This window comes from Alosa pseudoharengus, unplaced genomic scaffold (genome assembly GCF_046254945.1).
Source record: "Alosa pseudoharengus isolate Yale_2024_CS ecotype anadromous, Long Island Sound unplaced genomic scaffold, YU_APseudo_1.1 YU_APseudo_1.1_scf_14, whole genome shotgun sequence".
Lineage (NCBI taxonomy): Eukaryota > Metazoa > Chordata > Actinopteri > Clupeiformes > Clupeidae > Alosa > Alosa pseudoharengus.
The window spans coordinates 27,274,646-27,297,384 of NW_027468609.1; the positions used below are offsets into that span (position 1 = coordinate 27,274,646).

Here is a 22,739-nt window from a genome sequence, read left to right on the forward strand (position 1 = left end):
AACACCCAATCAAATACACACACTCCTCTTCCATGCTCCTGAGGTGACATTATTCACTGGCCCGAATAGGACGTGTGTCTCATTTACAGAGCTAGGACTGCACACCAACACAAGAGGCTTTTTGAGCGCACACAGAATGTGCATCAAGAGGAACATGACTTACCTTTAACAGAGCTAAAAGATCATATTCATACTGTGGCACAGCACTTTACTTTAACATGCATTACACTGGCAATAAAACAGTTTGTTATGTGAATGTTTATGCATTCATAACCTGTAAGCACACCCCTGCCTGTGTTAAACCAAACTACACTAACATGTTACCCCACAAACCCACAGACAGGTCTAGCACAGCAGCCTAACTTAGTGCCCCAGGCAAAGGTACAACTTTACACCCCCCACCTTGCACCTGCAATTTAAAATCGCATCAAACATCATGTTCCAGCTGGGGGTTCCTCCTTCTTCCTACCTCTCTGTACTCCTTGCTGTCACCCCCCACCGATGCCGCCCCAGGCAAATGCCTTTGCCTCCTTTGAGATGAACCACCATAGCCTGGCGGAACGTTAGGGGAGACACACCCTTATTCTGTCTGCCTAAGCAGAGCACTTGTTCAAGAGGTGGCTTATTAACATGCCCTGCATACATGCAGATTGGGTCTCTCCAGGGCTATATGGAGCAAAGCTAACTCTGATAACACCAGGGAGAGTCAGGATGGATGCTTGCTGTGCCACTCTCTGACCCATTTCTTTATATTAGGGTAAAACGGTCTCTAATGAGCCTTGGCCTCAAAGTAGAGAAAGAGAGAGAGATTAATTTCATAAATGGAATGTCCTCATTTCCGACTTACCGTGGCTGCCTCCTTTTTGAACTGTGCCGTGAAATATATATATTTGCCCTACTACTTCAACAAATGTGACACTATTGTACATTGCAAAACAGATTTTTGCTCACAAGATCAATATGTAATAATGCATTATTTTTTTAGGAGTTTGTTTGATTTTGAAAGATTTCTATTACTAATGGAAGACAAAAAAATACCTTTTCCTTCAAAAAAGCAACAATTTTCACATAGAAATATTTCTTGACACCATGTTTACAGTGTTGGTGTGCCACATATATATAAAAATGACATTTGCCTGAGGAAGACCCAGTCGGGTCGAAACGTTGCAACACTTATTAAATATATGGGAGTTTTAGCAGAGTGCGGGCATTTCATTTCTTTGCAGCTCTAGTTCCATTTGCCCTGCACCTCACCGGTGAGGATGTGCACACCTCCACTACTACCACATATATATATAAACCATATGAATACAATCATCATCGTTCATGTAATATTCATTGAGTGTTTATATAACTGAAGTCTCAACAAGCACAGAACCCTCTTCCCACATGTCACGTACAGGCAGATGTATTTATCATGACAGCTGCTTCCCTGGATGTAGATAGTATCTACTACCACTGTGGGTCATGCAAATATAGTCACCTGAACATCAAAATTAAATAATTTTATCCAAAGCATTCAGTATAACGTTTCCTATTTGCATGCCTTATCAGAAACACATTTTAGTTGCTAGTGCTATTGTTCTAACAGAGCAGGTGTTCTCTTGAAGAGCTCAGGTTTGACAGTGTTGCAAACCAACTAAGAGCTATATGAAAACATGGTGACTCCCTTAACAGTGCTGTCTGAAAACAAAGCTTTGAGATAAAGAGCCTGTCAGCCTTTTTAGATTTTCAGAAGTTTACATTTATTCTGTTGATACATCACCTGTATATCTAGGAGTGATAATTGAGGTGTAAAGAATGGTATGGTCCATTTTGAGACCTGCAATAAATTAATATTCAATCTGTCATTTTTTGCATGTTTTGCATTATTTTTTTGATGCATGCACGCACACGCACACACACACACACACACACACACACACACACACACACACACACACAGTATTTTGGAGGGTTGCATTTACTCATAATGGATTTCTTGTACAGTAAGCACTTTGCAATTTAGAGCCATAGGAAAGGGTGTAATGTTGGGACGCTTGTAGTCTGCATTCTCTTAAATAAGGAATCACCAGTGCAATGAAGCTACGCAAGGAGCATAAGATCATTTCCTTTGAGCACAATCCATGGATTGTCCCAAACTGACACAAGTGCGTTTACTTCCAGGATTAGAGGGGTAAAAGGCTCTGATAATTGAAAACAGCTTCACTAAAGTCTCTCTCAAAAAGAACCTATTGACAGTTCCAACAAATAAACACCCTGTGTATGCTTCCAATCATCCCAAATTATAATGCATTTACATTTACATTGGGGGAATGCACACTCTTCCCACTATCCCCACACTGTGCAGGGCTACCACAAAGATGTGAAGAGCTGTTTGTGGCAACCAGGTTGTCTGTGCATGAAACTAAACTCATTCATTCATAATAATGAATCAAATGTCACATTTCAGTTTCCTTATTGTTATTATCATCTGTCCACTGATTAAGTTAAGTAAACACAGTCACAGTGTTAGGGCTAGATAAGTGATTTTATTAGTGAATGTCATATAAAAGTATCCAACTCCACCCTGTTCAAACAGCTTTGAATGTAAAACATATCACAAGCAACAGATGCTGCCTAAACCACTGGAGTTGCCACGCTTCTCTGATGACCTGTATTTTTTTCAGTGATGTGAAAACTCCCTTTGGATGGTCATGCTCTTCATGTGTCTGTGATATACCCGAAACGGTAACTGCGGTGGACCAAATTACAAGAAACCTGCTGATCTCCCTTAGAGAAAGAGGGAAATATGGGCAAAACTGGGGCGACCGGCATGCATGTCACGCGTTGAGCCAGAATCAGGGCTGAGATGCACGTTCCGGAGTCTGACATGTCTTTCCAACTCACACGTGAGTATAGAGCGAAGCAAAGCGATATCTGTCTTGACTTGGCACTCCGACCAGTATGACTGCAGTCAGAAGTTGAAACGTTTGGTGATCGCTTCATCGCGCACGAGCCCTGCGCATCGAAGAGCTGAAGTTCAATCGAGAGACACGCAGTTGGTAACATCATGGTAAGTACATTGCTTTCACGAGTGGTTAGACAGTTATGGTTTTATGTAGACGACCACAGGTATGTGAAATTGCAGTATATACTTTTTTGAAATGACAAAACACCCTTTGCGCAGGTGCTGTCCTCACATGCACTTAGCGTCAGGTGTCATTCGAAATTGAGTGCTGGGGTTTAATGTACTGAAAATAATTATTCGTATAGGGTGCATGCACTGAGTAGTCAAATGACTGCATAAGACTTAAAGGGCAATCTGCTGACCTTAAAATGAAATAAAACTAGTTGTCATCCTAAATTATGCCAAGATGCCTAGGGAGTTATGATTTCATCTTCTAGGCTATCCTATCTGACCCTGAATCATGTATTTGTTCATAAAGTAGGATATACTTTCATTTATTTTCAATTATTTGCCTATTTTTGGTTTATTTATTAATTGATAGTAATATCAAGGAATCCCTTTCCCAGTATATTTCACTGTGAGAACTTCATTCATGATCCTGCACGAACACACCCACTTTGTTCTCAAATGTCCATTGAGTTCTGACAGCTTGAACTTCGTGACTTTCTCTGCAACACTCAATAAAGAGAGTTTTGTTTCAGGCAGACATTTCTCCCTGATGTTTTGTCAGGACCATGAGCTGTAGGCTGGACTATGCAAACACGTCCCACTCTTGCTCTTTATCAGCACTGTGAATGTTTGGTTTGGTGCCCATGTAGCGCCACCCAGCAGAATGCTTTATCAGGATGGATGCCATCAGCATCCAGGAGATGTTGGTGCACGTTCAAGATTAGTTACTGCTTTTCATGTCATGGCGACCAAATCTGCTCGAAATCTTTCGCATTTATAAGACTGAAACCATTTTCCCGGATGAGCAACAATGATCTTTGCATGGATATATTTAAAGTGGTATGTTCAAGCAAATTTCTCCATTGCCATTTGCAATGAAAAAGAGTTTTTTGGTAAAAATGGAGGGGTGGTCTGCCATTTCTGTTGCCCACAGCTGTTTTCCCTTGCTGCCTTATGGCTGGCCAGCCCACATCATCAGAGCTGCCAGGACAATGCTTTCATTGCAAGGGAGAGCGTCAGCACAGCCCCCTCTTTTATAGGTCCCAGTGACAGACTAGGGTGAGGTGACTGAAAAAGTGCATAGAGCCGAGGCTCTCTGGGAGCCCCCCTCCCCAGTGATGTCATTTCCTCTGTGTTTGGTTTCAATAACTCCAAGCCAATTGGAATTGACACTCAGAGCCTTTGCCAAAGTCCTGTAAGCATTTAACGAATCAAGGCTGTTTACAGACAACTGGACTTGAGGAAACATTGTGGAGGCCTGGAGTTTTAGTGCACTGTGGACGAATTGTGGGGATGTCTGGGTGTAGAGGTTTGTGAAGGAGGATTTCTTTTTTGTTCTTGTCTTGGGTGTCTGAGTCATTGTGAGTTTGGAGTCGAGGAGTAACGGTTGTGGAGTTCACCTTTGATGAGGATGATGCAATTGTTGCATTAGAATATAAAAAAGTTCATTTAAGGCTATTTTACTAATATTTTTTTTTTAAAACAGACAGCCATGAATATGGTCATTGCTGAATATATTCTGGAAAATGTAGGTAGGTCTTTACCACACACAGACACAGACACACACACACACACACACACACACACACACACACACACACACACACACACACACACACACACACACACACACACACACACACACACAAAATGTATACCGGTAAGTTGAGGCCTCTGAAATTCTCTCTGCTTCCCTGCATAGCTCCAGGGTCAATGACAACAAAAACTCGTCATTATACAGTGTGTGAGCTATTTTAACTTCAGTCAGACAATGGCTAAACCACATCGGCTGTCTAATTTGACTGTTCCTTGAGCATCAAGCCGTCCCTCTCGTGAATTACAACATTAGCCTCACTCTCACTGCTTGTGTGTACTTCTGGCTGACCACTGCATAACAGGGATCCCGCGACAGACTGGCATTATGCATGTTTCGTAAGCCTCGGCTCTAGAATAAATAATGGCAGTGAGGGGGGACTGACTTGGCAGAGTGCCATGCTCTTTGAAGTTCCCCAGTTCAGCAGAAACTCCATGGCTGTAAGTGAGGTGGTCTGGTGGTCCCAATGAACACTAACATGAGTGTCTAACTAAAAATAGAGGAAAAAAACCCTTTTTTTTTCTCTTTAGTTTTTAGTCTCTTTAGAGGGCTGCTGTTAGCCATGACTTTATTGCCTCCCAACGATGAAGCTGAATTTGGAATGGGACTGTAAGGATTCAGCCTGTTGAAATGTCATATCTGCTAAATGTTTGTTGGTTGTCAGCATTGTGTTTTACTGATATGCAGGAGGAGCTTTGCTGATCTCTGTCCGTTTGTTGCTCTTATTGGAAATGGCAGGTTGCAAAAGAGCATGACCAGGCATTTCTGGGAATAGATCATAAGATCTGAAACATTACATTGTTACAGCATCCACGTCATTGCAGGCTTCATTTGTATTTTTTTCGAACTAAAAGCACTGCTGTTACCTAACATTTTACCCCTACATTATAGAAAGATTAGATACATTTCTTGTATAATTTTACAGCTTGGTACACCTACTTACATAATGCACCAAGGGTCTGGCATATGCTACAATTAAACCATTCTGAGCACAATTATGGGATTGGCCAAACATAGTTTCACTTCTCTGTTTTATGTTTCAGTAAGAGAGAGGGAAAAAGCTGAGTTTGGCTCATGGAGTTGTTCAGAAGGACCCTGTTGTTTAAGTCATGCGTGGAGCTGCCGCAGTCTGAATGTTTACATATACTGTATGAGGCGGCCAAAGGATTATGTTTAGATCATAGCACAAAGATGTTATATTTTGGTGGGGCAGGGCAATGTACATGTATAGCTTACTGAACTTGACCGAAACAGAGGAATTGACTGAGCTGTTTTTTCATTGTTTGCCAGCAAGAACGTTGGAATTGCACACAGATGGATGCAAAGATATGAGCTTGTTGCTTTAGTAAACAGCACATATGAGACTACTGTGTAGTTTTTTGTTTTCTCATGTACAGTATATTCCCTGACTGTTCTTATCTCTTGGTGATCCCACAACTTGATTTTGAAGGCTTTTCATTTACTGCACGTGAAGCACAGCAAGCACAGATATAGGCAATTCATGCATCACAAACATGGATGGAAACAGGATGTTCACAATTATCATACTCGACAGTAAACGTAATTAATGTTGAAAATGTTGAAGTTCTTTCAATATTTACTTGAGTGCTTTTCTTATTATGGTCTGTTTAGAGGGGAACGTGGGTTGTGCCCTGGGATCCTGCTCTCTCTGAGATTACGGCTGGGCGTTGGCCGTGCCCCCCTCCTGCGGTGCCTGGCGAGATTGCCCTCCCATAGAGGAAATGGGAGATCATCATCAGGTCAAAACTTCCTTCCTCTTCATCCAACTGCAGTCACCCTCCAAGGCCCGCCAGCAGCCGTGTCCTGCGAGCAGAGCCTGCCTGGCCACCTCAGAGGAAGGATACCGCAGCAGCGTTTCAGCAGAAGGTCCAGGTCCAGGGCCAAGCCCGGAGCAGCAGAGCTCACCAGAAGGGTGTGGTGTTGTGGATGCTTGGAGCGCAGAGGCCTGTGTCATCAGTGAAGAGGAACACCTTGAGGAAGGAATCGGCAGGTCTTTGGCGCACTCCACTGAGAGCCCTGCAGGAGATGCCAGTGGTTATGCATGTCTTCACATAGATGAGGAGTGTGTGAGTTTGACGGAGGAGAAACCGACACACCCGTCAGACGGCACAAGGTGTCCCTCCGAGGTCCCTGTGTGGATCTTGCGTGAAGAGAGCCCAGATACCATGAGTGGGGAGAGCCCATCTACACCAAGGGGGAGCACATCCCCCAAGGTGCCCCCCAAAACTTCTACAGCTGCCCGCACCAGCTTCCTCTACCCGACGGGGACACACGAGTCTCAGAAAATAACCCCAGAAGAAAAGCTGGCGGAAGAGACCAAGCCTAAGACCGTTTACCAGACCCCTGTCCAACCCACCATGGGCACCAGTGTGTATCGCTCCTCCAGTAACAGCTGGGTGCACAGCGCTAAGCACCACGAGGAGGCTGGTCACCAAAGCAAGGCTCAGGCAGCAGGAGTACCCAGGAGCCCAGAGAGAGCTACCTTTTTGTCTGCCGTTATACAGAGGTCTTCAAAGCTGTCTGGTAATGCGTACAGGAAGTCTGTGAGCAATCTGGACGCCTCCAAACCAGCACCTGCTGCTACAGAGCCCTCTATGAAGACATCACCTCCCCCACCTCCAGTGCGTTCTACTGTTGCAGTTGGGGCTCCTACCAAACCTGCTCCAGTTACTCCAGTGAAGCAGTCCTCTGCAAAGAACACCTCAATGGACAAACGAGGCCCCAAGCCTCCCGTTCCCCCCAAGGTAAGTCTGGAATATTGGCATTGTTCCCAGATTAATAACTACAAATGCAAACCTGAATGGGTAATACTGTGCACATACTGTATGTTTGTTTTGTTTGATATTCTAAAAGCCTAATGTTATAATGTTGTTGGTAACGTTCACTTCCATAGTGTCACATATGTTGTCCGACTGAATTTCATTGTCCAATGATAATTCAGCGCGGTGAGGATAACCTAGTTCTTTTCAGCGAAAACCCAGAGGAAAATAATCCCTTAATATGGCCACAGAGCCATTTTTCCACATTAATATCCATGGTTCAGATGATCTTGTCAGTAGCTGCTGGCCTGCGGCAGAGGGATAAGACCATGAGACATGACCACACATGGTGAATAAGACTGGGTTTGCTCCCCACCCAGATGGGCTGATAGCTAGTAGGTATCCGGAGTTTGTCTCTGTCATTCCTTTGAGTAAATGGACCAGAAAGAAAATGCTTTTGGTCCATACCCTCTGAAGTTTATGCATACCAATGAAAGATATGGTATTTTTGGAGTTAGTGCCACTGAAAATATTAATGGTTTAGAAATATATATTTCTGATTATGAACTGTACAGATCTGTATGCCTTCAATTCCTTAATCGTTAAGTTAGCTGTGTGGGACAGAAGGGACAGTTAGAGAAGTGGAAAGAATAGGGTTAGCTAGAACTGGATCACCCCCTAGTGTTTTATCCCTCTCTGAAATAATGAAATAATGTTTTATCCCTCTCTAAAATAAATAATAATTATTTTTTGTATTTCTCTTGTGATAGTTTAGATAGGTTAAACTTATCATTTATTCAAAACGCACCATTTACAGTAACTCAAATGTACATCACAACTCTAGTGGATTCTAGTGCTATAGTCTATGAAATCTATATTCACAGAAAACATAACCTATGAATTGCACAGCCTGGACATCAATATATGGAAACCTAGAGTGGCCTGCATCATATTGGTCTTTGATTTTTGTGCCCCCCTTACATTGTCTTTTGATGAAATATAAGCCTGCATGCAACAAACCCATGACCTCAATTCAATCAACTATGTGAATTGTTGAAATCAGAGATTATTCAATTAGGCTACCTTCAGATTGCCTTGTTTTAGCAGCCTACTGCCCAGCACCATAAATAACTATGAGACTGGATGATTCTCTCTGCCTGACCATATGTTTTAGAAATCTGAAACTTCATGGGATTTCTGAGGGCTATTTGTGGTGATACAAAAATAAGACATTTTTGGAGATGCACATAATAATGGTGTTTAGTCTGTACGTGTTCCAGAGAGCTGTGATTCAGGGAGTGGCCATAGCTGTTCTGCGAAATCACACAGCAGTCAGAAAAACACATTGAAGAGATGCATGTAGGTTACTTATCAAATAATCACACCATGGGACTGCTCAGTGTAACTTTTTGTAATTAGTAGGCCTGAGTCGTTGGATGCATATTTGCACCAAATAACAACAAACTTATAAGCAAATTGCAAGGTACCTTAATGCACTGTAAACTACTAAATCACAACTGAATAATCAATTATTTCCATTTATTAATCAATGCTGCAGTGTGTTAAATTTTAGGGAGGCTTTATATAGGCCACCACATGTGATGCAGTGGTGACCACATTTATAGGCTATGCTTAGGCCTATACATTTATAAAAATATATATTTTTAGCATCTGATTTATTAACAGCAATCGTTGTACAAATCCACTTGCATTATATTAAAACTGATTTTACTGTAACGTAATTGGTGTAGCCTATGCATGGCAAACAAGCGTGGAATGGGATGGACTAAGGAGCTCTTTTAAACAGGAATGTACCAAGTGTCACGACGCTTGAGGGGAAGGGATGGAAAGGAAAACAAAAAGCGCGATAAACGCTGAGGTCAAAGTGTAGCAGATGCGGAGGGGAGAAATAAATGGTATTATTGTATCGGTAGGAAATACTCCTAGAGTGGGTAAGTCTACACTTCAGAATACCATGTAAACACGAGCACATTTTACATTATAGTCATACTCATTGGTTTCAAAATAATGCTAGACTTGCATTTCACTTCTCGCTGAAATTCATTGCACAGAATTGTGTCACGCCTTCGTTCCAAGTCAACCGCTCTCACACGTAATGACAGCTCTTTGCAAACTGGTCAACGACCAGAAATGTTCGTTTCTGGTGCCACGACAACATTGGGCTATCTAAGATATGGAGATTACTTTTACACTTGGGCGGTCGTGGTAACTATTCGTTGTCTCACTGAAATCATGGGTCTGTTCAGTCAATGGACCATTAACGTTTGCTAGCAAAACTGCTAGTCAACACCAATTGACTGCCAGATGCCAAATGAAAAGTAACGTTACATTTAACATACGAGGATATGGAAGAGGGTGATGAGGTAAGGATATCGTGTGCTTTGCACTTTTACGTTAACGCTGATAACAGTTCTCTGTGGTTACTCGTAAAGATTTTACTTAATTGTGACTCTGTGGTATCTTGCCTGTCAACTTTGTCTTTACAGTTGTCAAAGTATAGAGAATACTTGCTAGCCAGCCCGATTTATATATGGAACGTTAACGCTAACGTTACCTTTGTCAATGGACTACTGTGAATGCCCCGTTATGGCAGAGCTTCCACAAACATTGTTACACGACGTAAGTTGCTCTGCGATACATAAACGAACTAATGTTACTGGAGTTAGGTGGAGTAAAGGTGTTTTTATCCTTTGGTTTAACGCTACATTCTTCAAAAAGAAGATGAACTGCAATGACTGAAGATGCTGTGACGTTGGGCTGCTCAGCGTGTGCTATGTGCTGCTACTACGGCTGGAGTAAATTGGCTTTCTCCAGTGTTAGCTTGCTAGCATTAGCTTGGGATGCAAGGCATAAACAATACAACAATCAGCGTTGTATGGAGGTTGCAGGCAAAAGTAAACAATTTGCCCACACAACTGAAGCTGTAAGCTTTCGCCCACATAGGAAAAACATGCTCACGTACGATGATTTTTTTTTTCAACCACGCATGTACGACAGGGTATTGGCAATAACTACATAATAGTGCTTCTGATATGCATATTGAAATGCATGATATGCATATCTGATGTTGCTTTGTATGAGTGGCGATTTGGTTCTGCTTGGATAAATCCTTGGCACAGATTCAGGATTTGGGTTAGAGCCTTCACTTTATATTCCCCTCAGCAAATGTTTCCACTTCAGTATTTTTCCTTCCCCCCCTTCCAATTAAAGTCGTCAGGGTCTTGACTATCCCATTAAATCTTTTTGTCAGCTGAGCTGTTTATTTACTTTAAGATGATCTAAAAACTAAGTAGACCTACTACTGATGATTAAAATACTATTAAAAATAACAATGATCAGCACAGCTAGCATTTAAAATGTCCTGCAAAAATAAATGGATGTTGCATATTTAACAGTCTTGTTACACTGGGCCTTTCAAGCCTTTGTCCCAAAGCATCTATATGCAAATTAGTATTTTATATCATTAGCCTAAATACCATTGGCAATGTGATCGCAGCACAAAGAATGATGCAATAGGTTAGGCTATCTGTGATTTGTTATGATGAGTGAATCCATAATATAAGCTTAGTCTCAAATCAACTGTCCTTTTGGTTTTCATGTTGTGGGAACCAACCATGATTTAAGAAAATGAGTGATTTGGTAGTCAAGTCAGTGGAATTGGGATAGCTTTGGTTGCTGTTCACGTCTGTTATGTGCAATATTCTACACAGATGGTTTGATTAGGCTTTTGTTGCTGGGTGTCAGTCACACCAACAGCAACCTTTTTGTACCACAATTCTGTCCTTTTGTGAACAGATTGTTTTGCGTGCGAGCGTGTGTGTGTGGTGCATGCTCATTAATGTGTGTGTTGTTTGTCACCAGTGTTCTGTTGAGATGGCCAGCATCCAGGAATTTACAGTGACAGGCAGGCAACATGCGGGTGCTTGTGTGTGTGTAGTGTGTGTGAACTCCCCTGCCACCACCTGTCATTTGGCCTGGCCTGACATGGGAGTGGCATGGGTTAGTCTGACTGCCCAGCCGCTCTCAGAGATACATTGTTGTCTCACAGCAGTGCAAGTGCAGAAGCATTGGGCCAAGTGACTGCAACCGGACGTCCCCAGTCATGGGCAAGCATCTGCTCTTTGCTTTTAATTAAGATTCAGGATTCGGATTAGTTCAGGGTGATGATCACACTGCACCTCTCTAAATTCCAGATTACGAATCTGTAAGTAGCCGAAGCTCTTGTTTCCACCAACAGAGTTAAGTAGTTTTCTCCAATGGGGTCTCCTCTGCAAAAAGCATTGCAAGCTTCCCTTTTGCACTGAACTGCAGCCCATGTTTCCCAACGTGGTCTGCAGTTCAGATTTAAGGAAAACACATTCATCTTTCATTGACAAACAAGGAGTCTTTTTTTCCCTTTTTGCTAGAGGGAATACTGGTATTTTGTCTCCTCTCTTGGACAAGCTGTCCTTTGCCAAGCTATGTTGAACATTACTTGTTCATTTTAGCGTGAAGGTAATAAGGCCAAACAAAAGGACACATTAGTTATTACATAGTCAGATAATGGCAGCATTTCTCAGGGATTCCTTCCAAATTCAGAATGTGTCATGACTTCCTCCCTATAGGGCTTTACATTTTTCATATGTTCGTGGTTGAACATTCAAAACGGCACAAGTACTGAAAGTGAAAGTAGGCCTACTTCATCACATAAAGGTTTGCTAATGTTTCTGTTGTTTTAATGACAAGTCAGTGACTGTTCACTGAACAGATTATTCATACATCCTATAAGAACATTTGTTTTTTTTATTGATGACAGGGCAATGTCACTCGCATTGTGGCTGTTTGGCTTTAAAGATTAATTAGTGATGTCATCTTCATCTCTGTCACTTTAGAGTCACACTGTATTATATGATTAGTCTAATCATAAGAACTTTTAATTCTAAGTACTGCTCAAAATGTTCAAAATATGGGTGCAACCAAAGCCTGTCAGGCTAGTTTAATGTTGACTTAGACTCCCTTGTCTTAGAGATTTGTGTGTCTGTGTCTGTATCTGTACAGAAGTGCATTGCCTAGCGCTAAATAGATCATGTCTAATTTACAAGCTGTGCTCCCTTCCTTGTGTTTGCGTTGTCTCTGGAGTGACCTGCATGGCGAGCCCTACATTTCACCTCATTAACCCATTTCAACGTCGCTGCTTACAGTCGGCTTGCCCTGTAGGGTTAACAACCTACCCAGGCAGCGATGCTGGTTGCACTGGAATCTCCACTTGCATAATTGCAGGCCTTCTTTACCAGTCTGAAGAAAATATTTGACAAATTTCCATGGCGGATGTCTCTCTCTTTTCCCCCCTTTCTGAAGCAGCAGCAGCAGCAGATCTGGCATGAAAAAATACATGAAAAAAGAAAGGAATAGCCAGAGCTGTTCAACATGGATAAAACCAAGCGCAAGGTTTTGGTCTGTCTGGGCTGGCCAAGAAAGCTAACTTCGTTTTGCTCCGTCGAATCAAAGCACACTTGTGATAAGTCTGTAAGAGGATTAGCTTTTGGAAGTTGTGTTGGACGAGTGTGTCAGGTAATTACACTGGAAAGAACCGCTGCTCGCAGAGATTTACTTTCGCTGACAATCGGCAAACAGGGCATGTCTTTATCAAGTTAAGTTGATTTAGGTAGTAAAAATGCCTATCAGCATATAGAAGGGCATTGAGAGTTTGTCCCCAAATAAACAGTGGCGATTGACTAAAACAAATTCATTATCTTGCCCTGACTTTGCTGTTAAAGAAAAGCAAGAAGTCATTTAGGTGGCATGGGCTCGTACGGAGTAGCCTGGAACTTGTTTCCTGTGCATGTTACCAGACACCAGAGATCACAGACCCACATGGACCCGTACACTAACTACTGGCCTGTGGCAAAACCACAGACATCACCTCATAGTCAAATTACAGAGTAATGATGCTTGTTAACATCTATGAGGTCAGGCACAAAACATGTGAGATGAAACTTTTCACACAAAAAAAGAAGAAAATGGGTTTATTAGTATTGGCCCCCTAAAAAAAACCCAGAAAAAACGTCTCACAATTTAACTAGCCAACTCTGGATAACAGCCGAATTGTGTTAATGGACATAAATAACAGCATTCCTGTTAATCCAGCTGACATGTAATAGCTTACTTTAATCACTATGAGCTTTGGGCATGCACAATCTCTCCGCGTAGGGCTTTAAACACTCAAAATCATTTCCAGTTTATGAGTGAAACCTTTAAGACCTCCAACCCCCTAATGGTCTGGGACTTAAGGTAGTTAATGGCTTCTATGCTAAATCAATTAAATTGATTATTGTGGATTGGTGATCCACTCATGGCAGTACTTATAGGCTACCGCACACTGCCTATCGGTTACACTGAGTGTGAAGAGATTTACCTCTCTCTTTGACTGAAGCTGAATGACTGGCCTGAATCATGCTTATGTTGGGCACCGGTATTGACAAAGTAGTATAGTAGTGTATTAGGTGTAGTGCATAGTATATAGTCCGATTTGAGTCCAATGTGCACCTGAAAAACTCGGGTCTTAAAGCACACTTACTTGAGTTACGTCTAGTCCCATTAAAGCCTTTGACATGACTCCGCGCTTAAAAAGCTTACATATTAACAAACTGTTATAAATAGGCACAGTGACTTTTCCTCCCCTTCATGTCTTCATGCCTGTGGTTAGGCGGCAAGCTTATTTTTCTTTCCTGCTTGACAGCCTCACGGTCCCCAAGGTGTCCCCACCACCCCCTCTCACCGCCAGTCTGTCCCCTAAAAGGAGAGACAGGACTGGTGTTGTGGGCTGCCGCAGCTGGACCGGACTGCAAGAGGTCTGGCTGGAGAGCTGGGGACCCTCTTTGTGTTTTGCGTCTCTTCATGGAAAAGCTGAGCCGAGGTCAGAGGTGTATTTGCAGGGAACGAGCGTCGCAGCTGTGCATGTGAAGGCATCTGCAGCTGCATGTGTGTTGGTTTTTTTAACCCTCTTTGACTAGCTCTGAACTTTAGATGTTCCAAATTGCACATAATACAAGATGGATTTTGAACACATGTGTAACCAGCACAAGTTGTTAGGAGAATGCCTTGATTTTTTTAAAATTATTATTGGTGTATCAGGCCTATGTGTTTGTTTTTGTTTCAATTTGGACCAAATGGAGATCTGGAATAAATTGAAAAGGTCTGAAAAGCACTCCATGCCGTGCTTTGGCTGTTTTGTTGAGTTAGCCGAACACATGACTCCTGTGTGGCTCACCCTCTGCCTCAGTCAAAAGTGGACATGCTGACAGTGGCCTTGATGTTGCTTAGCCTAAACTTCCTCATGTGTGGATGCAGAACTGCATGTGCTGTGGCAGTTTTCTAGCCTGAGGCTCCACAGTAAGTGCTGAGAGGAAGGTCACAAGGCGCCATTTCATCAAATGCAGTCGTTCTACTAGTTCCACTGTACAGTTGCCTGTTGCCTGGCTGTTAATTATAATCATGTTAGTCTAAACAGGCCTGGGAATCCCCCCCCCCCATGCTCACTGCCAGGAAAGAGGGAAATGTTCTGTTTGGCCCAGTCAGACTTTTCTCTCAGAGAAAGGAAGTGCCCATCTCTATCTGTTACACTTACTTTAAAAATGTGTTGTACTTGATTGTTTAGCTTGGTTTCGTTTTCTAAGGTTATATCGACTTGGTTAGTTTAAATAGGAAAGCATAGCTTAAGATGTATAGTCTTGGAGTGTTAGGAATGTCAACTTTTTTTAAGCTGTTCCAGTTGTTTCCTAGTTTATGTTTATCCCCACTGTCTGTTAGCCATCAACCTTAATAAGCTTTCTCCCCTTCTTCTGCCTGTCTATACACTTCCTCACTTAGACTTCTTGAGTAGAAATGCACTGGTAGCTTAATGTATTTTTCCTTCAATTAAACACAATCAGGCCAGCCACTGGAAGCACTTCATGCTGCAATGTGCAACATGCCACCAGCAGCAGACAGAAGAGTGACAGACAGTCAGAGCTGGAGTCCAGGTCCTTAGAGAGGGGCTGCTGTGCCACCTCTCTCCAGAGCTCTTGACTTGACGTCCGGCCGGCTCCTCCGTGCACTGCGACCTTTAATGGACAGAGTGACTGCTGGCTGGCCACCTCCGCCGGCCCTGCTGCTTAACTTTACTAATGGCCTGCTTCAGCACACAGCCCTAATGAGCAACCCGCGATGGGACTCAAATCCTCACAGGCCCCCGGGCTGACGGGGAGAACACCTCTACACTACACTGTACTGCACTCTGATGCAGCATTCCGCTCCTCTACCTCTGTGCAGTGGGGAGAGATGCCTCTGGAAAAGGAGTAGCCCAAATCTTGTTATATTTGCTCGATTGGTTGGCCAGATTTAGCTTTGCCATTACATGCAATCAATAGAACTGGTTAGAACAGGCAGCCTAAACGAATTTGGTTTCAGACATGAGAAGGAAAGGCATCTGTATGCCACTAATTTAAATGAGGTTTTGAAAGTGGTAGGGCCTCATCAGACCAATGAACTGGACCTCTCCAGTTCCTCTATATTACTCAAGACCTTGGTCAAATGTGTACGTACATCATCCACACCCAGTTCATATTACCCCAGTTCAAGTTCCTGTAGCACTGATGTTATCAGAAGCTGTCTGATGGCAGATTAAGACTGACATTAACATGGAGAAGTTGGGTAAATGTTAAAGTTCTCTAGTCTAGATCTCTGATTTGTGACTGGAACATCTTTCATATTAAACAATACATGGCTATAATTGATTCTGTTTCACACCCTTGTTAGTTTACTCGAGCTATAGATGTTGTGGTTAGTCTATTAAGCAAGTTGCTTGACTTGGGTGAATTGTTAGTCTCCACTCTCCAAAGGGCTTCACTTTTACTAGTTTATAAAAAATGACTTAATGGGGCCGTGTGTGTGTGTGTGTCTCTCTCTCTGTCTGGGAGGAGAAGCCTTCATTCCCCAGCTGAACATGAGCAGCCATGGCAACCACTTTCCCATGGAATCCTGGTAGTCCCCTCCACAATTTGGTTTTCCCAGTTCTGTTGTAACTTCACAGCTTGTTGCCCAAGATTTATGCTGTCAGTGTCAGGGTCAAGTTGTCCCTCATCTGCTACAGAGTAGTCAGTGTAGGTTTTTATATTTGCTTCCAGCATACACTTTTAATGGGATATGTGCGAACTTCTTCTGGGGTATGTCTGAACATCTCAACAACACACACTTTAATATGTATGCAAAAGAACTGAAACCGTTTAGACATGAATGCTTTAGGGGTGTCCAAAATTCTAATAACCCAATGTGATGTAGGCTTGTGTATGACCCAGTGTTTCTGCGGAGGCTAGCTGTAGCACATGACCTTTACTAGGTTCAGCAGTGCTCATGCTGACTAACTCAGACATGTTGACATAGCCTAGTGAGTATGGCGTGCTATGTGTGTGCTGGGAGCCATTCTTTGCAAAGCTGAACTGAATGCAACTTTTTGTTGTGTTGTTCAACTCGTTGCCTGGACATCTACTCAACATCTGGCTGTTGTTTTTCTTTCTTTCTTCTAGGCTGAAACATTCGTTTGGGTCAACAACTCCTCACATGCTCAAAGTGTCGCCAAGGCCAAATACGAGTTTCTCTTCGGGAAATCAGAAGAGTCAAGCTCTGTTACCACTGGTAAGTTACATTTTATGTTATCACAATCCATGATCCCAGCGCTCATAACCTCAGACATTCTGGAACTTCACTGTGCATTCTAGAGCTTGATGTAGTAAGTTTTTGTTGTCATGACACTTGTTCTTGACTGGTAATATTGTGTTGCATAATGGAAAAGGAGATGTGACTGCTCAGAAACTCTTGCAAAACAATATGGCCTAATATTTTTTAAAAATAGCCAAGACGTACTTCCTATGTACTGCAGCAGCACTTAAGAATGCATATTTCACTCTAGCTTTGGCTGAGAGAAGCATCCGAAAGGCTTGTATGCTAGTATGGTAGTATGGTGAGGTCAAGCAGGGATACATTTCAACGGTCTTGTCAGCGCATGGATACATAAACAGATCTTCTTATCTCATTTAGTGGTCAAAGAAAGTTATTACACATCAACTAACACCATCATTCCCACAGGACTATTTTTCATGGAGTTAAGTATTTTGACGGGAAATGCTATATGTGCTCGACATCATTCTATTTTTGGGATCCTAATGTATGATTACTATATATTATTTTTGAAGATCAATCCCAGTCCATAATTGTGTCTGGTCAGACAGCTTGACCATTGATTCCTAGATCTACTTGGTGCTCCTCCAGTAGACTTTTGGTAAATGCACTTACAGAGCTCCCAAGATGGCTTACTCTCAGTCATGCAGTTTGCAGCTCACATTTCATGTGAATGTGGGCACAAAGAAAATCTTGTTAGATTTTTTTTTCCAAGAGGGAGAGAGAGAGAGAGCTAGAGGGAAAGTTTTTTTTCTCTGGAAATGCTCTAGATTGATCCAGCGGCACATTATGTGGATCTTCACAAATGTCTCCTTCACCAAAAAAGTGACCAGACTATGCCAGCAAGGATCAGGAGGCAATGTCAGACATGATGACTTGCAGGTGATCTCTCGGGGGTTTGTTTCTCCAACAAGTTTCCTCGACTTTCAGCCAGCGCGTTAGCGAGCTGTCAAGAGCGTGTGAAAGAGTCCTCTAACGAGGACACATCTTGTTGGACAGCCTCAGGCCTCGAATATGACTTCCATGCCCTATTTCATTCTCTATCTCAGGGCCTGGGCGAGTGGAGAGAAAGTGCCCTCATTTTTCTGTGAGATGGAGCTGACTCAGTGGGAAAGATCTGTTTCTTTTTGGGCTGTCGCTATGCAACCCAAGCCACTTCTCCTTTCCACCTAACGCTGGACTAGAAAGGTTGTTATGAGCTTGTCAATTGTGACGTGAGAAATGCATACAAAGTTGGTTGACTCAAGGTGGAACAAGAAGAGGTTTTCTGTTTCGCTTTTGGAACAGTGTGTCAGAAGAAAATATATAAATAAAGAAATGAAAGGGAGTTTATGCACATGGCAAGAGAATCGTGGAAATACCTCCTCATTCATCTGGGAAACTGCATAAGAACAACCCCAGGTTTGGAAAAAGTGATGACTTTGATGTCATTAATATGAACTGAATACATTACAAGCCTAATACCTTGGCCACAGGTTTCACATTGGAACACTAGCTGTTTCGTTACAGTGTATTAAGTAGTGTTTGTGAGCTTTCCATTCCGGTATACCAAGAGGCAACATTTGAAAAACCTTTGAAAAACCAAAAAATCTTTATCCGTTAGTATTTGATGCATGTTGGAAATTTGTTTTCAAACATGCAGTCTAGGTGATGTTTCTGGAAGAGGTGTTTTCTGTTTTGATCTCCTCATAGAGTGAGGAGAATGAACTTTTACTGCCCCCATAGACAGTCAGAATTATCTCAGCATCAAAAGAAGGGCTTTTGGTCGGAGCTTAAGAGGTCATCCATGCCAGGGTTTTCATCCTCTTAGCACCCCAAGCTCCATTGAGAAGGAGTAACTTTAGTGCTATCACTCTCACTGGGTGATCCTATTAGGCCAACAGGAAGCATGGTGCTCAACACTGAGCAGAGTAGAGCAGGATACAGCGGCGAGTAAAAGGAAATATTTACTAAAGATGTGGTCAGAAATAGACGTCCATTTGTCATTAATAGAAACTAATATTGTCAAGTCTGACAGAATGTTTACCACAGTAATTTATTTTCACTCGTCTACTATTGTCATCGTCATGTCATGTTTTTAATCTATTGTAGCCTACAGTAATATCATGGATCCACTCGACTTGTTTTCACTCATGTTTCACGGGCAAACCGTACGGAATGATAAGCTTTATGACGCCTATGCAAATATACGAAAGGTGACAACTTGCACACCACACACTAGGAGTTGCAAGTCCAAAGTTCAACCAACTGAAATGATTAGTTGGCGCGTCGTGCCACATATGTTGATTTAAGGAGACAGGATCATCATTCTGGAAGCATATGGAGCAGATGGGAGTCACTTCCTCTGCTTTTTATAATGCAAGCACACCAGCTTCCCTTTTTTAGTCTGTCATTATTTTTTATCTTAAACAAAACCATGTGCCAACCTTTGAACCAATAATTATGACTTTGTATTGGCATCAAATTACAGGTTGTAAAATGAATAGTTTTGTTCTTTTATCTTGGGCCAGGTCTGTCTCAACATATTGCATTCTGTGTAGTAACACCAGTAAAGCCTGTTTAGGTGCATGCAATTACTACTGCATAGGCTGGTGTGCAATGAGTTTGGCTAATAATTCAGTATGTGACTCAGCTACTTTAGGCAAATAGACGAATGTAGCCAGAGCTGTTAATCTCATAAATCAAATCAATATGACTTGTGAGTTAAAAATGCTGAAATATAAAGGCATTTGTTTTATATGTTTATACGCTAAACCAGAAACGATTCCAAGACTCATTTTAACACACCTTTGTCAGGCCTACTGCCTGAAGCCATCATTAAGCATACCAGTTGCATCAGTCACTGTCTTGACAAAGTGACAAAGCGGCAGGCTTTCATTCCAGCTCTTCTAATTCAGGTGATCCCTGTGGCTTCTCGGCAGCTGTCAGAACAGGTTCGGGCCTGGTCTCTTGACACGCTCACAGACCACACCGCTGACTTCCTGATCAGAGTGAGTCAAGCATTTCCTCAAAGAGGGAGTTCCCTCAAAGAAGTAGGGGAGTTCTGCTGTAGGGCATTTTCCCTAAAACACAACGTTCCATAAGTTCAGTCTGTGGTGTGCAGCGCAAATTTGTTGCCACAGATGGTGGACTGAAGACAGTAGCCACTGTAGCTTGGTCTCATTCAGTTTGTTTAAGGTGCTTAAGTTAAGTAGATTCATGTGTATGATCTGTGTTAATCTGGTGTTTTCTGTTGGCTGCTTGACCCACACAAATATTTTGCCCTTAAGTCTCTGTACACCCAAAACTATATTTGAAGCGATATGTTCAAACATACTACAGCAAAGTGTCTTTGTCCTTAGCAGGAGAAAAATGTCGAAATGCTGCCATCTTGTGAGGGTGATGCTTCTCTAGTTTTCTCTCATATAGCTTACACAAAATCTGCTTGATTAATTAGTAGTTCTTATGGCTGTGGTTGTAAAAGCTGGACGGTGTTCACCTCAATGCTCATACAACGATGAAAAATGAGCCCTTACTAGGAATCCATTAAACTCCTATTAGACTGAGTGTGAGTGCTGCTATTGACTGAATAGCTCTGAAGAAATAAAAACTCTAGGGGCCTTCTTGGCAGTGCATGCCCCTTTCCTCTTTTTCCGTCGCAGCAAGTTTCTTTGGACCCGAGAGAGTCCGGTTGGCAACGGCGGCAGCAGCAATGGTGTGTTTTTGCACTGTGTTTTTGTCCATGTCTGACAGCCAAGCGAGAGACGTGGGCCAGTGCCACCCACGGCCCTGGTGTGCGTTGGAGCTCGCCCAGCACTTCCTCTGTCGGCCGCCTCCATGGAGCGGACACAGTGGGGTAGTGTTCCCAAGGCACACTGGCACCATTCAACCTCCGCCACCCCTACATGAGCTCCCTGAAAACACCAGACAAATAATGATGTAGTGAGAAATAAAAGTAGGCAAATTAGTAAGCTATGCTCTATGATTTTTGTTATTTTGTTTTGTGTTATTTTGTATGTTTTTAATGGATAGTGTTTCAGAATGTTATCTTGTTGTTTGTGATGCATGATGTTTAAAAACAGATGAGATTGACCTGATAATGCCATTCATATTGTATGTATTTTTTGTTTTTTAGTGTCATCGACTGGAACTGAGATTCTACCAGAAAAGGAAAGCAGCACAAGTTTAGACCCTGAGCCGAGTCTGCAGGATGACGCCGAGCTGGACGAGACGTCCCTCTTCCAGGAGATCGATCGCGAGCTGGCCAGCCTGCTGAGCGGCCTTAAGGCCAGGTGTCGGGATGCAGGCGTGGACCCCCAGGACGACCTGGACGACGTCTCACCACAGGCCTGCACCGACAGCGGCCCCCGTCCCTTCCCCACTGCCATGATCCCCAACGGCTCCAGCGACGGGCGACCAGCCTCCGCCGTAAGCGCCCAGAATGGCTGCTCCGAGCCGGGCCCGGTGGCAGCGGAGGAGGACGCCGGTGAGCCAGCCTCGCTTCTGCAGCAGTCAGACAGCTTCATACTGGACACATGGGCAGAGGTGCTGGGGCAGGACACGCTCTCGCTCAGCTCCGTCACGGAGGAGCTGCAGGCGCTGAGCGCAGGACTGCTGGCTCTGGACGGCACCAGTGGCGCCGCCGCCGCTGGCCAAGACAAATCCCTGCCGGATCGCACATCTGGAGACGAGACTTCGGTGGAAGTGGAAGGGAGACGGTCCTCGAGTACGGAAACCCAAACTCAGATGGCGTCCCAGATGAAAGCTGATGTGGTGGCCCTGGACGCGTCGCTGGACGAGTCCAGCAAGATCCTGGCCGAGATCCCGGGGATCTTCACCGCCTTCCTGGACGGCGGCCAGTCGCAGTCGCGGGAGAAGCCCCCGAAGAAGCTGCGCTTTGTGGAGAGCCGAGAGGACGGCTCGCAGGGCTCGAGCAGCGGCGCCGTGAACGGGACCACCACGGGCGGCGAGGGATCGCACAGAGAGGAGGAGGAGGAGGAGGAGGAGGAGGAGGAGCGACAGCAGCGGCTGGGGCAGAACTCCTCGGGGACCTCGGGGACCATGGAGAAACCCCGGGTGGAGACGCTGGAGGACGAGGTGTTCAGGGCGCTCCCTGAGGTGTGTGTGCTCAGCCCGGAGAGTGAGTCCGCATCGGAACACAGCTCAAGGTAAACCACCAAAGCCTCTACTCTGTGGAATGCATGACCGCTTAAAGTCTGCAAATATCAGTAAGGATTCATTATTTCTTTTGATGATAGACAGTCAGATCAAAATCATCCTTTTTGCATTCTTGTTTTTTTTTTTGCAATGTATGAATTGAATAACCATAAATTGGAAAAAAAGAGAACTACAAAAATAATGGCAAAAGATTGGTAGGACCAAAATATATCATGTACCATGCAGAGAGAGAGGGGTAGAGTTGCGTCTGTGGGTAGTCAGTGAAACTTCAGGTGCTCATCGGTGTCCAGAGGAATACAAGTAGACAGCAGAGAGAGGGTCCGAGGCACGTCTGAAGTAAAGTTAAAAGTCCTTTATTTTTCTGAGCGGGACATCA

At 43.4% G+C, this 22,739-nt stretch overlaps 1 protein-coding gene across 3 annotated transcripts in view; it reads left to right on the forward strand.

Moving 5' to 3' along the window:
• The first annotated feature begins 2,957 nt into the window (after nucleotides 1-2,957).
• Nucleotides 2,958-22,739, forward strand: part of psd3l (pleckstrin and Sec7 domain containing 3, like) — a 92,822-nt gene continuing 73,040 nt past the window's right edge. The window contains exons 1-4 of one of the 3 annotated variants that reach the window (XM_076284460.1): nucleotides 2,958-3,055; nucleotides 6,345-7,477; nucleotides 17,056-17,164; nucleotides 21,321-22,353. In XM_076284460.1, coding sequence (XP_076140575.1) covers nucleotides 6,455-7,477; nucleotides 17,056-17,164; nucleotides 21,321-22,353 — 2,165 coding nt within the window. In that variant the 5' untranslated portion in view covers nucleotides 2,958-3,055; nucleotides 6,345-6,454. Of the gene's footprint in view, nucleotides 3,056-6,344; nucleotides 7,478-9,474; nucleotides 9,877-17,055; nucleotides 17,165-21,018; nucleotides 21,141-21,320; nucleotides 22,354-22,739 lie in introns of those variants that run through there. The other 2 variants (XM_076284461.1, XM_076284462.1) reach the window with 2 other exon arrangements.